Source organism: Coccinella septempunctata, chromosome 8, assembly GCF_907165205.1.
Source record: "Coccinella septempunctata chromosome 8, icCocSept1.1, whole genome shotgun sequence".
Classification (NCBI taxonomy): Eukaryota; Metazoa; Arthropoda; class Insecta; order Coleoptera; family Coccinellidae; genus Coccinella; species Coccinella septempunctata.
In genome coordinates, this window is record NC_058196.1 from 31,758,806 (window position 1) to 31,776,305 (window position 17,500).

General features: G+C 37.9%; 2 protein-coding genes across 6 annotated transcripts in view; both read left to right on the forward strand.

Annotated features, from left to right (window-relative positions):
- Positions 1-970: 970 nt before the first annotated feature.
- LOC123318611 (RNA-binding protein squid) lies at positions 971-6,613 on the forward strand. 3 transcript variants are annotated; one of them, XM_044905274.1, is made up of 7 exons: positions 971-1,225; positions 2,191-2,231; positions 2,336-2,610; positions 2,665-2,796; positions 2,977-3,241; positions 4,258-4,332; positions 4,763-5,295. In XM_044905274.1, the coding sequence occupies exons 1-7, from the start codon at positions 1,056-1,058 to the stop codon at positions 4,843-4,845; spliced, it is 1,041 nt and encodes a 346-aa protein (XP_044761209.1). In that variant the 5' UTR covers positions 971-1,055; the 3' UTR covers positions 4,846-5,295. The 3 variants fall into 3 exon arrangements, with proteins under 3 accessions (XP_044761209.1, XP_044761211.1, XP_044761210.1); XM_044905276.1 differs by lacking the exons at positions 4,258-4,332; positions 4,763-5,295 and adding an exon at positions 6,411-6,613 and having other exon boundaries at positions 972-1,225; XM_044905275.1 differs by lacking the exon at positions 4,258-4,332 and having other exon boundaries at positions 972-1,225.
- A 263-nt stretch (positions 6,614-6,876) lies between these two features.
- The window catches only part of LOC123318972, a 33,167-nt gene continuing 22,543 nt past the window's right edge, over positions 6,877-17,500 (forward strand). The window contains exons 1-2 of one of the 3 annotated variants that reach the window (XM_044905757.1): positions 6,877-7,077; positions 7,813-8,153. In XM_044905757.1, coding sequence (XP_044761692.1) covers positions 8,051-8,153 — 103 coding nt within the window. In that variant the 5' untranslated portion in view covers positions 6,877-7,077; positions 7,813-8,050. The remainder of the gene's footprint in view (positions 7,078-7,812; positions 8,154-17,500) is intronic. The other 2 variants (XM_044905759.1, XM_044905758.1) reach the window with 2 other exon arrangements.

Below are 17,500 nucleotides of genomic sequence, written 5' to 3' on the forward strand. Positions count from 1 at the left end.
CAATAATAAAAATATACTCCAGCGTTTTTCTCATTTATATGATAAATAAGAAGAGCCTTATATTGGTACAATCGCAATTTCAATGATAAAACGAAAATTCTTATTGTATTTGTGGAGATATTGATATCACTAATTTTTGATAAAGGGTATTCTCCCGTTGAAATGTATTTGATTTTATTGCTTTCGTTTAAATGTTAATAATATTTTATTCTTTCCCTTCATTCATTGACTTCACAATTTGTCTCTAATACACCTAAGTATATTAAATGAAAATTTATTTTACATTTTAACGAAACCAAAATAGTTTTCGCATTCTAGCTGGTACGACTTATAGAAAAAAATAATTAAATTCTATTACCCTAAGGTGGAACTTCAGTCATTGCTTTGGTCCCAATAATTATGTTCAGATGATTTCAAGTCAAAATCATTGAAAGAGAAACATTATTTAAAAGGTATTAATATTTGAATTTGCGTACAAATTATAATCAAAATAGGTACCTACATAAAAAAAATGAGCATAACGAAATCAGAATTATTCATGTTTATTTTCAGAAAGTAAGTCATAAAATAAATTCCAACAAATTGGTAACATAAAAGAACAATAAAGATAATGATTTTGCATTTAAAATGCATCAATGTTTCTAGATCATACTTTCGAAGTGACAACGAACTGGAAATTGAATTTATTCGATTCGAAATGAAACTTTTGGCGAACAATAAATGGAATTATGTAGAACAACAGTTATCGAATAATTTTTGACCCCTAGGGTGGCTTTAGGAATTCCAAAAGGGCCATTTTCTATGTAATTCGAACCTGTCCTTCTCCTTATTGTTTCCGTTGTAACCTACGCATCGAAAAGTAGTTACGGCGGCGTCCCGAATATCGCCTTCCCATTGGTTGGGGGCCGGAAGTGACGCAGTTGATCGATACAGATGGCGTAGATGACGCTTCAACTTCGCCTTCCAACTTTACGAACGCCTCTTCCTTTTCAGTACTCGTCAAAGGTGGACGTAGCATAGTGACGCAGTGGTTTTAGTCCTTAGTTTTTATAAAAATGGCTGCAAATCAAGACTGCAACATGGAGAATGGGGAAGACTTTTCACAAGACATTACCACCGATCAAAATAACTTCCAACAAGATCAAGTGAATGGCCAAAATGGTTCAGGAGACGCTCCACCGGCTGATAGCGGTAGTGCTGACGCTCCCGGTCGTGATGACGATAGGTATGTTTTTGTTTTCCTTCAATTATCACAATATTTTCTGAAATTTAGATGAGCTCCGAGATGAAAAGCCTTTTGAATGCCCCTGATGTTTCGATACCAAATTCATCGCATCCATTCAATGTAAATAGAAGCCGGATGTTGGGCTATTTTTAATCCAGGTTCATCAGTAATTTAGCATTGGCCAATTTTGGTACAAAGTATCTAATATTGAGTTTTCAGCTATGAGGAAAATTTTGTCGTGTATATTATTCATAGTTTTTGTATTTTCCTGTTTTCTGAACTGTTTTTTCAAGGATCAAGCACTCTTGCTCTCTAGCTGAAGAAAATGGCGGCTGACGATGTTTGGCGCGTAATTCAAATTCAGTAGATGAAGCTATACAAACTTTTTTTCAGCCTCTTTTCAATTCATTGCGGCTAAAGTTGAGTAAAGCATCTTTTCAGTGAATTTAAAAGTTTTCACTTTCACCTCATCATACTTGAAGGCAAAAAGTAACTTGTTTTCGGGCCGGTGTAGGATTGCAGGTTTTCCAAGAGAAGTATAACACTTAAATGCTTCCTTTTCTCCAGGTGGCTTCGTCCGCTTTCTGGAAGATGAGTGGAGAGAGGACTGGAGTGCACTAGGACCCATGGTATTTATCCTTGGGCACAGTTGTCTGCCCCAAACAATTAATCCAATCATTCAAATTTGGGTTGTTAACGTCACGATTACTGAGCTTAAATTTCAATTGTCTGATATTTTGCTCTTGGATTCTTGATTACACTTTTCAGAATTTAAAGTTTGCAGATCCCTAACTTAACTTGGATATCAATTTCACGTTTTCTGTTTTGATTTTTATGATGTTAAAGTAGATGTAACCGATGTTCATTATTTCATCAATTAAGCATTATCCGATTCTAAAAGATATTGATGCTTAGGTGAATTTTCGGACTTCATAATTATTAACTTCGTTGTTTCCTTTTTGCAGAAAACTATTTGTTGGCGGTTTAAGTTGGGAAACGTCAGATAGTGAGTATTTTTCTTAGATTACAATGAACGCATCTTCATGCGTTGAATTAACTTTGTGTGTAGTCGACGTTTTCGATCGAATTTCAATTTGAACAATTTTATAGAGGAACTCCGCGAGCACTTCGGACAATATGGCGAAATTGAAAGTATTAACGTCAAGACAGATCCTAACACTGGAAGATCGAGGGGTTTCGCTTTCATTGTATACAAAAATGCAGACTCAATCGATAAAGTAGCCAATGCCGGTGATCACGTTATCAACAACAAAAAAGTAGACCCTAAGAAAGCAAAAGCGAGGCATGGAAAAATATTCGTGGGAGGTTTAACTTCTGAACTTAGTGACGACGATATCAAGAATTATTTCGCACAATACGGAACTGTAAGAATTTGAGAAAAATTTTTGGTTGGTTTGGTCCTAACTTGATTTTTTTAGATTGTGGAAGTGGAGATGCCTTTTGACAAGCAGAAGAACCAGAGGAAGGGATTCTGTTTCATTACCTTCGATTCCGAGCAGGTTGTTAACGAGCTCCTGAAAACGCCAAAACAGACCATCAAAGACAAAGAAGTAAGTTATTTTCGATTTATTTGTTATGTTTGAGTTTTTATTTTTGATATGATGCCTGACTATGTCAGTTCTGCTACTGATTACCTTTGAGGACACTTACCACACTGATCGATTGAAATTATATTTTTTTTTTTCATCGGAGTCTTTGTTGTTGTTGTTGACGTTGGATGTTGTTTTTAGGTGGATGTAAAGAAGGCTACCCCCAAGCTTGATGGCATGGGTAATGTGCGAGGTGGTGGTAGGATGATGGGTCGAGGTGGCGCTGGTGGTCGTGGTAGAGGACGAGGGAACTACGGCAACCAAAACTGGAACCAAAGCTACGGACCATACAGTGGGTACAACCAAGGTTATAGCGGTGGCTACGATGGCTATGGAGGCTACGACTACTACGGTGGTGGCTACGGAGGCTATGGTGGATACGACTATTCCAGCTACGGCAACTACGGTAAATACAGGCATTAGGAATAAATCTAAGTTTGAATGTACATAATAGATACATATACGAGTGTTGAACATCTGAACAGAGTGTGTATATTATTTCTGTTGAGGATGCGTCAAACCAACTTCCTCTCGCTGTATTAATCTCCGGTACAATCTTCAACCGTAATCTATTCCTTCGGAAATTCAATCGGTGGGGTGGGTTGCTTTGAGGCATCTTCAATCTCAAAATGGTGCCTTGTTTCCTTGACGCCAGTTTAGCTGATAGTTTTCCTATAGATGTATCTGTTATATTGTTACGGCAATGTACCTGTGATATTCACAGATCCAACACAAATATATAGTAACTTAAAAAATATACCGACAGACGAGAAAAAAAATTTGTTTTGTTCTTCACGATGGTATCTTGAAAAGTACACTTTTTTTTTAATTGAATTTGGACTTGTTTTTCCGTGACATCCTCGGAGCTTGAATAAAGCATCTGCTGATGCAATCAGTAACAGTTTTGGTATTCTTGAACGCACCTAATTTCACCCGAAAAATCCACTAGACTCTCCTGGTGACGATGGAGGTTTCAGTTTTTTCATCTTTTTACATGTTCTCTTGTTTCAGTTGAATTTTTTGATCTGTGTTGTCAATTTGAAATTTAAATGTCAATTTTTCACATGTCAGTTGTCAAAAGTGACACTATTTTGACAGGTGCCAAAATCTTATCAAAAATGAAACCACTTTCTGGAAATTAACAGATTAAAAGGTGAAACGCATTTTAAACAATTTTTCCATTTAAATTCAATCAGATTATCGACTCAAACTATTGTTGTTCACCAACGATGAGTTTCTGACCACTTGTCGTGTTTCTCCATCACAATAGCCTCTTCAGGTCAACGAGAGTGTTTTAAATTACTTTTTCACTGAGATTTTTGGTTTGACGTTTGTTGAATGACGCTGCAACGTCCTGTTGAAATTTTTGTGTCGTTTAAAAAACAAAGTATCTGATGGTATGTTTGTTTAACGCCGATTAAGGAGACTACGGTGGATATGGTAATAACTATGAGGGAGGATATGGTGGTGGCGGTGGAAGAGGCGGTAGAGGAAAAGGTACTGCCTGATGTGGATATTGTTTTGTCTCTTCCATAACTGTGCCGAACATTGCAGATTGAAATCGATTGAAGTAACTTAAAGCTTTGTTGGGTATAAACGATGGTTGTGAGTGAAGAGAGAGAAAGAAAAAAAAGTTCCTTCTGCAATGTGCGTAGCGTTAATAAATTTTTCGCAGCCTGCGTTCGTGTATAATCACCTATACTCCCTCTGAAGATAGAAATGGACAATGTTATTTCGATCTTTAAGTTGGTTGCAGCATTTTTATAGGATATAAGCCCGTGTAGGCAAACTGCAATTGCTAAAAACTCGAAGAAGTGTGTATCAAAACAACGCAGGTGGCGAGCGAATAGATTGTTTTGAATTTGGGTTGATTAGTGAGTAAGATCGTATACAAAATTAAATTTTTATACTTGCTCCTCGTTTTCAGGTGGATCCGGCGGATACCAGGGTGGAAAACAGAGGGGCGGTGGCGGCGGCGGCGGTAGAAACCAAAGGCACCAACCTTACTAAGTCGCTAGATGAACCTTGTGATCTGTTTGATAAGTTTTCCATGTACTGAGAGAATCAGCCGGTCGAGGTGTGCGTGCGTTTGCCAGTTTTGTTCTTTTTCCTTTTTTTCTAATTTCGTCCGAACGGTTGGAAAAATCGAGACTGGATACCAAATTGGCAAACTTTCAAGTATATAGGAAAAAATTTGATTTTTCTACTGTTTAATAAATGTACAATTTTATTTTTTGATATTACATAAATAATTCAGAACTATTTATAAAGATTACTTGAAAGCAATTTTTCCACTTTCCCCTGTATTGTAGTTACGATTTTATTTAAATAGTTATTGTAATTAAAATGAATAGTGTAAGTATATGTGTTTTTTGAGTGCATGAGAGTGCAGAAGGGAACTTCTGTTTGTATGATTAATAAAATTTGACAAGTCATCGTCTTACCTCATTTGGTCAGGAATACTTGGATTTTATTAGCTTAACCAACTCCCATTAGTCAGTTTTTAGTATTTATTAGTAAACTACAAACTAAATTTGTTGTATTAAAATAACAAAATTAAGTTTTGGTCCATTTGCTACATCAGTATTCTCTACTTGCAATAAAATCAAACTTTAATTATTTTTCTTTGTTGGCGATTAACTTTAATCAATCAATTGATGTATATAGCATCTAAAAATGTTGCAACCTTGTCCATTTCGAGTAGTATTCAATTATGAAACTTCGAAAAGAAAATTTTGAACAACCCAGGGAGTGGAGTGAACTTTTAAAAAAAGACGTTAAATTAAGGAATACCAAAACGGTTTTCGCAGATTATTTGGTCGTATTCACGTCTAGGCATAATTTAAATGTTAAAAAACGGCTTTCCAAAAAACAATTTCTTTCCTCAATTGAGATCATCGACAGGAAAAAAGCAATTAAAACACATGAAGAAAAAAAAGTGTTCATTGGAACTCCGACGATCAGAATTGCTGATAAATCCAACGGACTACCAGTCCGGCACTGCTTTATCCTACCATTGGCTCGACCTAAAACGGTACGTATCTATCAACGGACGCTTGATTTGATTCTGGAAATAATGCGCACCTGTTGTGCGTCGAAAAACTTGAAATCTTGTTAGAAATTTTCGGATTAGGAAGTTAACTAAGCTTCTTGTGAAAAAAATTGGTGATTGGCCCCTATTTATACTGTACTTCATGTATAATAATAATTATGAATATTTGTGGACAATTGAAATTGCCTCGACCCACTTAGCGTTTTAGATATGTAGATTTCAAAAACCGAACAAAAGGAGTATACAATTCAACTGGTCTTTCGTTGTTCATTGTCAGGTATGGTATGAATCGATTTTGAAGTGCCAACGCAGGCCCGTAATCGCCAGAATATTAAGGTGTCATCGTATAATTTACAAATTGAAGCCGTATCGTCATATTTACTTTGGATTATGTGTGCTTCAACGAATGTTTCTATGTGGGTTACACTGATAATGAATGGTAAAGAGCTAGGGTAAAACGAAACATTTTTCTCATCTTTTTGATTATGCCCGAACGACCTAAACACAACTTTCTCTTTTGCAGAGGATGAATACCGTCCAGAATAATGGTAAAAGACTTCATCCCGACAAACACTGAAAAGTCGCTTTAGTGATGTTGTAAACCAATTATAATGTAAAAATTTACATATATATCCAGTTAATTATTCTGAAGTTATATATAAATTAACAAAAACATATTTATAACATAATAAACTTCTGTTATTTGAAATAAATTCATCCAACAGATGCCCTCGTTTCATTTTTTGGAACACCCTATAAGATGAATAAGAGCAGTCAATTATTTATAAACCCACCTTCGGCAGAAAATCATTCAAGATTTGGAAATATTACACTTGTAATAAATGATAATCATAAAATTTTCTTTAAATGCTACGCCTATGCTGACCTACGGCACTGGCATAGATCCCTCATCCAGATCATAGACAAAGTTTTAACGTCCATGATGCAGAGACCACAAATGTTGATTTCTGTGTTCCATCCCATAAATTCTCGAAATTTTCCAATCATAGACTAATATCTATGTTTTTCGATACTTAGGTGAAATAATTCAAGAGGGCCAAGTCGCTTTTCCGATTCAGAAATAGTGATTTCAATCATTTATCGAATTATTCAAAGTTAATAAATAAATTCAGAGGCCTTTATTTCGCCTTAGCATATCTCTTGCCCTGTGGTGTAGTGCTTGAACCAAGGTAAGTTATTTTTTTATCCACTAAATTTAGACGTACAGAGTTTCTTGTACTCCTCCTTTATTGAGTGAAAAAATTGTCGGACTGAAGACTCAATTTATAATGAAATAGTCATACCTAGAGCCTAGAGCGCTGTATTGGACGGCAACTATATTGCCGAAAGTTAATAACCCTTATAAGAAAAAACTGCATGAAGTAATTTTAGTTGATCGGGTACAAAGATCTAACACAAAGCCTCATTCCAACAAAATAAACCAGTCATAACAACTTCGAAGATTATTCTTATCAACATTTTGTGGATATCCAATTTATTAACAAACAATAATCAATATTCCGATGGAATAAATTCGACGATTTTAATTGAGAGGGTTCCACCATTTGGCATTTCAAGTTGGAAATAGCTAGAATATTACAGTTTTATGCATATTCTGCCCGTTTTTTTACGCCATTATCATTTTTCCCCATTCTCACGTTCAGTCATAGAAATGAAAAATGCCTAACAGATCATAGAAGGAATTGAATGGGTTAACATTTTGTCACCGTGATAGTGGCATAGACAATAATAGCATTGGGAATTTTAAGTTGATCTATGGACAGTTATTTATTTGACAAAGTTTTCACGAGTAGAGGTAGATTTTGGGCGTTGGACCTACGATTATTCATAATTCATTCGACTCCCACCTTCCCCTCTTGAAAACACCGCGAATGTTGAGCTATTCCTTCTTTAAAAATCCACAGGGAACCGTAAAGAAGCAGTTCGAACCCGAAAATTTCCATCCTCCCCCAAAACCACCCCTGCTTATAGCGCGTTGCGCCGTGGAGACGCTGCGGACGCCGCAGGAGGCGACAGCGTCGGTCGGCACGGTCATTGTGGCGCCTCAGTCAGCGCGTTGTCATCAGCACCGCAGCTTCGTTATCAGAGCATGGTCCGAAAGTCGCTGAACGATAATACGCCATGTGAGAGTGTGGACTGACCATGAAGTTTGGATTGCTTGGGGCGCCCCCGCCCCTGGTCCTAGTGCTCCTCTTCTGGGCCCTTTGGGGGGGCGCCTCACCGCAGGGAAGGGGCACCCACAGAGGTAATTTTTTTTCAATAAGTTCTTTGTTGTTTTCACATGGTATAACCTACAATTTTTGATTATTATGCAAGGCAATGACGTCAGGAATCGTTAGGGAACATTGTTGTCGGACTGTCAAAACAATAGTCTGACTGTTTGAATTATACCATGACGAATTTTTCATCTATTTCAAGAAATAGGTTGAACCATCTGCGGAAAAACTATTTTTTGACATAATGTTTTACAGTAGATTCTCGAGGTGAAAAGAAACACTTTTTTCCTCTACCATTTTTTCCAATTCGGCCCTGATAAAAAGATATAGCCATTTTAAGTTTTCATAATGAGCTGTGCCAACCCTGTGAAAACAAAATTGTCTTCAGAATAACTAGCTAAATCTGTGACATTGAAAATCTGTGGATCTTTTAAACCATAGACTAATTAAGGAATTATTATTAGTCTATGTTTTCAACAGAGTGGTATTCAGCTGAAGTACCCAATTTCTCAAATTTTACTGATACTTTTTAATTTTTGAACACCAAATTACTCGAAAACTGCGCGTTATACGAGAAAATATGGAGAATACTTTTATTTTACAAAACGTGCAAATATTTATTAGATAGCGTCCAACTTAGCTTCAAGAGTTGGATTCTTTGAATTTTTGGTATTTTTATGGTACGTAATGGTCATTATGAGGACACTGGAAGACATGGGTGATTTCTTGTGTTTGAAAAAGATTCATCAAATAAATGAAAAACTATATTCCGAAATTCATTTCATTCGATGAAACCGTTTCTGATATAGAACTAAAAATAACATTTTTTATGGTTTTTCAACACCCTGTATCTTTTAAACCGAGCTGATTCGGAAAAAATGTGTACGAATCTAGACTCATAGACTTTATAAAGCGTTTTACTTTCGTTTGTTAAATTTAATAACCACCTGTGACTATTTTGAGTATATTTATAACCATTCATCGTCTTGCTCGTTACTGAAGAGATACTGAGGAATTTCTGAACTACCAGGGCCTTAACGATAGGTGAATAAACCGGTTCTTAACGAAAGAGTTACCAAATTCAAACATAACCCATAAAAAGTTGTCACCGGCGAATACGCCATTTTGCAACAAGCCTAACCGTCATAAATACAGTCCGAACAATTGGTTGTCATCAAATGTCCCACAAAGAAGACTGCAGGAATTATTCAGACCCACATACGTAACTTCCCGAAATACACAAGCCCTATGCCTGCCTTCTCTATTCATTGAGGGATGGCGCATATTTCAGAAGGCGTAGGCAGACCGCTGCATTAATCATGATCTCCCGACGTGGAAGAATCCGAGAATCCTTGTGTGAAATGCAAATGGGTTCTGACCCAGACGATCGCAAAGGCTGTAGGGAATCTGAAGTGAAGACGTAAGACTTATGCTCAGCTCGGGGTTTTATATGAGAGCGGAAAAAGGCTTCGGAAGTGGTTCAATTCGTTCATCATCTATCAGAAAGATGTGAGGAAGAGAAATGTAGGACGTAGGACGAAAAAACGTTCTAAAATTACTGTACAGTGTGACTTGTTGCTGGCGTATACGCCACTCGATCTAAAAGCTGTGAGAAGCCTTGATCACACCAGTAATTGAATATTTCAAGGGTTTTTTGCTATTAGGCGTTAATTGCATGGCAAATATTCGAAATTATACTCAATAAATTACTCTGATAGTGATACTAGAACATGAATTCCGTTCTAAAACTATTTTATAGAAAAACTGGCACATGCACCATTTTGCAACATGAATCAAGTGTTAGGTTACAAGTTGCACAGAAACATGAAGAGATAACCTGGTTTCCTGTCAATTGGGACTGGTACATAGACATAGAGACATGGACTGTGCCTTCCCTTTATATCTATGCATGAAATACGGTCAAAAAAAGTGACAAAGAGAAAAACACGTCGGGAATGCAGTTGTCTTTTTCTAGAATTTTGATTGGTCTACACTCACCTCTATGTGAACAAAAAAGAGAAAGGTATATCCCGACGAGCTTTTCTCTCTTTCTAATAAATAGCCAATTTCATGCTGGCATTGCTCAGTCCATGTCTCTATGTCTATGGACTGGTAAAAGTGCTTTATGTAAATGATTAAATTAATATATCCAAGCAAGGGGCAATTTTATTTTGATTTTGTGACAATGTCCCTTCAAAAATTGCAAATTTTCGAACAATTTAGCCTCTGATCAAGCTAAAAATGTGCATAGATAATTGAATCGGTTAAAAATGTAATCGTGGAGCATAGAGACAGTCATGATGGAGTCGAAAGATGGCCATAGGATATCTATTTTACCCATTTTCGATGACCTGAAGGATGGAATGAATTTTGATCAGAAGATTAGAATTTAAATAATAACAAGCTTGTAGTTGCCGAAGAGATCCACATTTACCGGCCAATTAGCCTTAAAAAACTTGATAAAACAAAGTGAAATAATTTTTATAAAGACCGAGGCCAAAAATAGTATTTTATTACTTGCTCTGTGATCGCTGTCAACCTAACTTCCGTCAAAACTGACGTTAACCACAATTTGACGTCCATCGTGACATTGATTGTCAAAATCCCCGTTTCTTACGCATTTTTTAGGTATTTCGTGGTCGTTTTAAGGGATGAAAGAGTCAAGCGGGAAATATGCAAAGCCGGCAGCGTTCTTTTTACTTGATTTCGGCATATCACGAAATGCACTCGAAAGATCAAAGTTGGCGATTCTAGCAGCGTCGCGCGCGGATCCGCATTATTTATTCGGAATTATTCAAGGGTCGACAATAATAATTTCTACTCGACGAAATAAATCCTTGGCGAAACGACGCGGCAAAAACTTAACCGAGTTTCCAGCAACTCATTCCTCGAATTTATTGGGTATGAAGCGGTACCTACTCAGGATCGCATGAAATCGATGGTTTAACTTGTCCGCGACTTCAAATACCGTGGAAAACGCTTTTGGAAGCTCTTCAAGGAATGTGAAATCGGCCGAGCGTGGATATACCGAGAAAAGTAATGTCATCGTTGAGAGTTTATGTTTTCTCTGTATGTGGACGCGTTGTTATGCTTGTTGGCGATCTTGAGCCCCGAGAACACAGAAACATGTCCGTATTTTATTTCAGTATCACGTAGGCTGTCCTGATGATGCTACTGCGAGAGCGAAACGCGTTAAGTGATGAAATCCTAAACAACTTTTATCTGGAACAATTTTACATACTCTCAAGCGTTTTCGAGCTAGAGAGGAGCTTAGCCACAGGTCAATGTAGAATCCCACTCTATTTTACATTCATCGCCAAATATCTCAAAAACGGTTGAACGTAGAAAAAATTGTTTCGGACGAAATTTGTAGAGAATATTATGCTTTACAACTTTCATCATGAGTGCGAAAACGATTTGAAGCCCAGGAGAGGAGATAATTAAAAAAAAAACTCGTTTTTGTGACGTCTATGGGCATTTTTACCGTTTCGGCTAGCTGAAACTGTCAAATTTTGTCAATTTGTCAATTTTGCAAGTTTGGCGCCCTCCCAAACATTTTCCTCATGCTCAAACTGTCAGATGAACCAGGCAATAACTCTAGAGTGTTATTCGATGGTTTACTTGTCAAAAATGACATTAATAATGACTGTCATAACTGTCACGCGTTGAATAAAAAATATTTATCAATTTCGTGCAGTCGTGCATTACGCCTACTCACTAATATAAACAAAAGACTCAATGTCCGAGCTGTCAGCGAGATCGATAAGTCGCGGGTCATTCAAATAGGCGCGTTGTTCCGCGTGCTAGGGTGAATTTGAAACGATTTCAACTGGGTATATTGTTTTTTGCGGGGATTACCGTAGTAGCCGTAGTGTGCGTGACGAAAGTCTGTTTTCCATGCCCTTCCCTGCAACGAGGAATGCGATTTTAAGTTGTTCGAAGACGAACAGCGGTGGCGCATTCTGCGGTTTATACTTTCGAAATCGATTTCCAAATATAGAAATGTAGGAAGTGACATTTGTTCCGAAAACGTTCGATTTGATGATGACGGTTGGGATACGAAACGTTGTTACTCGAAAAACGTGAAATACACTGCTGAATTGATGGGGATCATCTTTATTGGTGGATTTTGTTAAGTTACCTGACGAATTTTCGTTAGGTTTCGTTAGGAAGCAATCATTTCCCGTTGGTAGACCTTTTAGACCTTTTTCTAGGTTGGCCAACATGTAGGGAACTCCTCCATTCCATACGTGCAACCTCGTTTCGTCCCACTTCAAATGCAAGGTCTAACGACCCTACAGACCTCCTGAATATTCATTTGAAAAGCTCATCTGCCTATTGCACAAGTGTGTGTATCTAACGAGACAAACTTACTGAAGGGCCGTGTCCTTCAACTGTCACGGAAGTTACCGCGGCGCTAACTTTCACTTCACCTTTTCCGGTAAAAACGGGAATTATTGCGCTTGGGGGGCAGCGTTTTCGAGGACCTTCGCAGAAACAAGGGTGGCATATTTTTCCAAAGATGAGAGAGGCGTTCTCGTCAAAGTGGCACTCCGCGAGATGTTGGTATCATTCAGAATTCGAGTGGTTGTCTACGTTTTCGTTGGGGGTGGTTTGTTGTTTAGGGTAGAATTAAATCCGATTCTTGTGTTGTCTAAGTTTTGGTACGACAAGTGGATCCTTCACTTTTGGGGATGACTATCTGGCAAAAGAATTGATGAAGTGGAGGACGTAGCAAAGTGACAAGAGGCCGCAGGGAGTTTAACTGTGACGACTGGTCACAATGCGAGGGGTTTGAATTATTAGAAAACCCCCCATGAAACTTCTTAGGTCTTGGAGAACCAGAGTGTCGCCATTCCATCGATTGTTGCTTTGTTTCTGGATCGCAGAAATATACCCAAGTCTCATCCATAGTAACAATTCGGTTTAAGAAGTCTACATCGTTTTCAAATCAGCACTGATCGAACGCTATGCTTCTACCCTTGCATGCTTTTGGTCAACATTCAAACATTTGGGGATCCATTTTGCAGCAATTTTTCTCATGTCCAAATTGACGTGAACTATATGATGAACGCGTTCGTATGACATATTCAGTGCTTCAGATATCCGTTTTAGCCCAATTCGACGGTCTGATAAAATCATGTCATGCACTGCATCGATATTTTCGTGGACTGACACAAAAACTGGCCTTCTCGATCGGCCATCACTTCAATGGAAAATTTACCTCTTTTGAAGCTTGCAGTCCAATTTTTCACGGTCGCATACGAAGGACATTTATCACCAAGGGTATTAAGCATATCCTCGTAAATCTGCTTACCTCTTAACCCTTTTAAATACAGGTATTGATGATGGCTCGATACTCCAATTTTTCGATTTTCACAATTTCGGTGGACATCTTCTCTCTTTTGATTCATTGCGTAACTCTGGTTTACTTCTTTAACCTCAAACTTCACACTGACACTTCTAATGAGTTATCGTTCGTTGCTATGGCAACGCAATATTTTTTTTATGCATGGAACTGGTCTAGGCTAACTAGATATCAATACAACATCATAGATGGCATTTTATTCAAAGAATCGCATTCCACTTTATGAATGACATGCTTCGGCACAGGATGGCCGACGATAAGGGACAGAATGAACTAATTTCCGTTGCGGAAACGCGTTTCATTACTTTTAAACCTTCATCATGCCATTCGGCGTCACCAGATTCGTTTATGCACGAATGAATGGTTGAACAGATTAAATTTTTACGAATATAACGGTCCCTAATTAGTCATTTTCCTGTTGGATGGTTTTGTATGGGTTCTCCTCGACAAAGAGAACCCCAATGGAGCTAAAACAAGCAGTTAAATCAGGTGTAGTCCTCAGTCCAACATAAAAGTAAAAATTTGAAACTTGTTTCGCAGATTCAGAATTTTTTTTTTATACAGAGAGCCGAAGAATTAAACCATACCATCAATTCTTCATCAGTTTAATCATTTAATCATTATTATTAACCTCGTATACACTCCATTTCTCATTAATCAAATGAAATATGAGCGGAATTCCATTGGATTAAACTGTACGAAGTTAACAAATTTCTTTCCCGTTCTTTCTGATACTCCGTAACTTCCAAAGTTCACCCCACTAAGTCCCCAGGACTTAACGTTAATGACTTCGTATATTCGTTCTAAATAAAGTACCCCCAGGTATATGCTTTAGCAGAAGATCATTAGAGAAAGCGACTCTCATTATTCAAGTTTCATAAAAATTCATGGCAACGTTAATGCAGGTGGCTGTGTATGTCTGTCTATTCGTAGACTTGAACTTGATGCTCGTAAAAAAATGTTTAGTCGGGGACTATAGTGTTCCGGATGAGCGGAAATATTTATGTGAGGACGTGCACGTATGAATATTAAAATGTCGAAACCTATCCCGTAAAATCTCGTGTACGATGCGGATTCAGGTTTTGCATGAATCGCTGTATTGCAAAGAGCGATTTTTTGGTGGGAATCTGGGAATTAATGCTTCCAGTTTTAGTTGAATATGTTTCACGACTTTGGAAATGGTGAATTATTCAGTGAAATGCAAAGAATTCGTAGGTTTCTTCCGTTGAATAAACGATTTTGAAGAGTTGAAAATTGGTGACAAGTCTGGTGAACTAGAAGGCTGTTATCTTTTTGTTCGATCCTTTGAGGAATCACTGAACATAAGATCGATTTCACACTACAAAATTTTAATTCTCGAAAGGATTTTAGAGTACAAAACTCTCAGAATTCCTTTACGTTTCGTTTTCTCTAGACACCATGTGAAGTGTGCGAGCTGAAATAATAACAGAGGGAAATTTGATAGCTTAATCTATCAGGTTAATCGAAAATCTATCACGTTCAGCCCTTTCTGAAAGGAAGGGTATTAATGGAGGGATGTAAGACTCTAATCTTCTTCGATGGATTATTTTCGATTTAGGTCCAGAAAGATGGATTTCCTTTCGGCCTAATTTATTATCGTGAGATGATCGAATTTGAAGGAGGAAGATTTAATTTGCCCTGATTCGTGTCTGTAAAACAATTTCTTAATCGCTCTAACTTCTACAAGCCTCCTTCAGTCTTTCTGATATGTGGTTCTCAAGGATTTTCAATGAAAAATATAAAGGGGCCCATGCAAAAAATTCGTGATTTAGGCTTTGAATTACTAGAACACCTCCCTTTATTCATCAGATTTGGCTCCATCCGACTATCATCTCTTACCTCAACTGAAAAAAGTTTAAAAGGCCGTGAAGTTTCTTCCAACGAGGAGGTTATAAAAGCTGTGGAGGTCTGGTTTGCAGAGCAAGAAGAAAAATTTTTTTTGAAAGGTCTAGAGACGTTGCAGGTTCGCTGTAATAAATGTATCCAATTAAGAGGAGAATATGTTGAGTAATAAAATATTTTGACATTGAAATTTCGTTTGGTTCTATAGTAGGCTAAGAATTTTTCAATATATCCTCGTATGTTTTATTTTCGGCCAATTTCCAATTCCATTTGGCAAATAAATCCATGGATGAACGTTGATCGAAAATCGAGATATCATAAAGAAACAATCTTTCATGGGAAAAAGCGATTTTCTTTAATATTTCCCTCCCTATCAGAGCCTGGATTGATCGGAAAAAGCTCTAATTTGATCCCATCCCGCCTCTCATATAACCAACGCAAAGCGACGTTTTTCTGCTGATGAACCGCTTGTCGGGGACCAACAGCGGAAATCAGGTTGATTAAAAATCAACCTGACAAGTGATTAACGTACACGACGGAACGTTTCCGTTAACCGCGGAAACGACGACGAATCAATGGAATCGGATATGGCAATTCCATCAAATCTGCGTGGAAGGGTTGTTTGCCGATGAATAAGATAAAAACGCGAGACCTTTATGTACACGAATTTGACGCGGAATCGACGTTAAACCTGTTTTCCCACTTTCTGAGCGACTAGAACGCCACCTAACGGACCCACATGTGAATCTAAACCATTTTGAACCTTACCTGAACCCAGAAACCAAATTTTAACAAAATCGCACCAGCCGTTTTAGAAAAAATCTTATAGTTTGACTCCAACGCCACCTAATCGATTTTTTCTGAATTGACTGGGTAAATTCGTTGCGATGTGTAAATCCGGACGATATCAATTCACAAGATGGCGGAAATTGGATAGAGTATGTTTCGCAATTAGCTATAATTCCCTGTATCTTGTCTAATCCCACATAATATCGATGTGAATATCCACCCAACTTCGTGTAACGATCCAGCTTATAGCGGCATTAAGTTATCGAAAACCAACTTCGAACATGGATGAGCGCATGGGAAGTGAGGTTAATTAATGCCTAACTCGTTGCGTATTAACAGTTCCGGTATTTGATGGTATAGGAACCCAAGCGGTTTCATTTACACCGTATACTGTCGAGTATTCGTGGATGAATACCTAAACTCCGAAGATATCATTCGAGAATTGTGTAAAAGTGGAATTCTGAACTCATTCCTCAACAGGAACTCAGAATCTCAACGGTGCGCTTAACACAGTCGCTAAGGCTGATCGTTTCGCCCGCGTAGAATAGTATGACCGGGACTCCAAGTTGTCACCCACGATAACAATCGCAACCTCATCAATTGGCAGTATATTAAAACGCCTGACGTGTCCTCTGACAGGAGTCTAATCAGCATTAATTATCTGATATTTCCGTGAAAATATAACGCTGAGATTTAGCCACAACTTTGAATTCTCCACATTTTTGGGTTCACCGTCGCCGTTAACGAAGTTATAACGGACCAATTAGAGAAAAAATATGGGGAACGATGGCGCTATAAGCTATAAGGGGCATTACTTCCGCTGCCAACATAATTTTCAGCAATTCACTGGCCGTTAATTAACTGGATTTAATGAGTTCGTAACTTTTCAACCCTGAATTCGTGAAAATGTTCCATTTTCAACGTGAAATTTGATTTTGTTCTTATTAGTATTCGCGTTGGTGAGTGAAATTGCAATTTCGGATTTGATGGCAAGATAAACCTTCAGAGTTGAGGTTGAGGAAGTGGATGGGCTTGAGAAATATGGAGGAAGGACAGGCTGTCATTCACTTTGACGATCTGCCAAACGATAGGAGCTCAGAATTCACTTTAGGCTGCTTTTCACACAACCCCATTGGCGTTCAACGTAAAGAGCCTCTGAAACTCTCGAGAACCTAACGTTCTCTTAACCTTCCACAATTACAGCTCCATCGGGAAAACCCTCTCGATGCGAAATAGGAAATGGACCGAACGTGTATGCAACTCCCCTACCCGTAAAAAAAGCATCGCGAATGCTCGATTGACCCGAGAACTTCTCTGCATTCTCATCCTACGTCAATACGTTGAATGGGCGAAAAT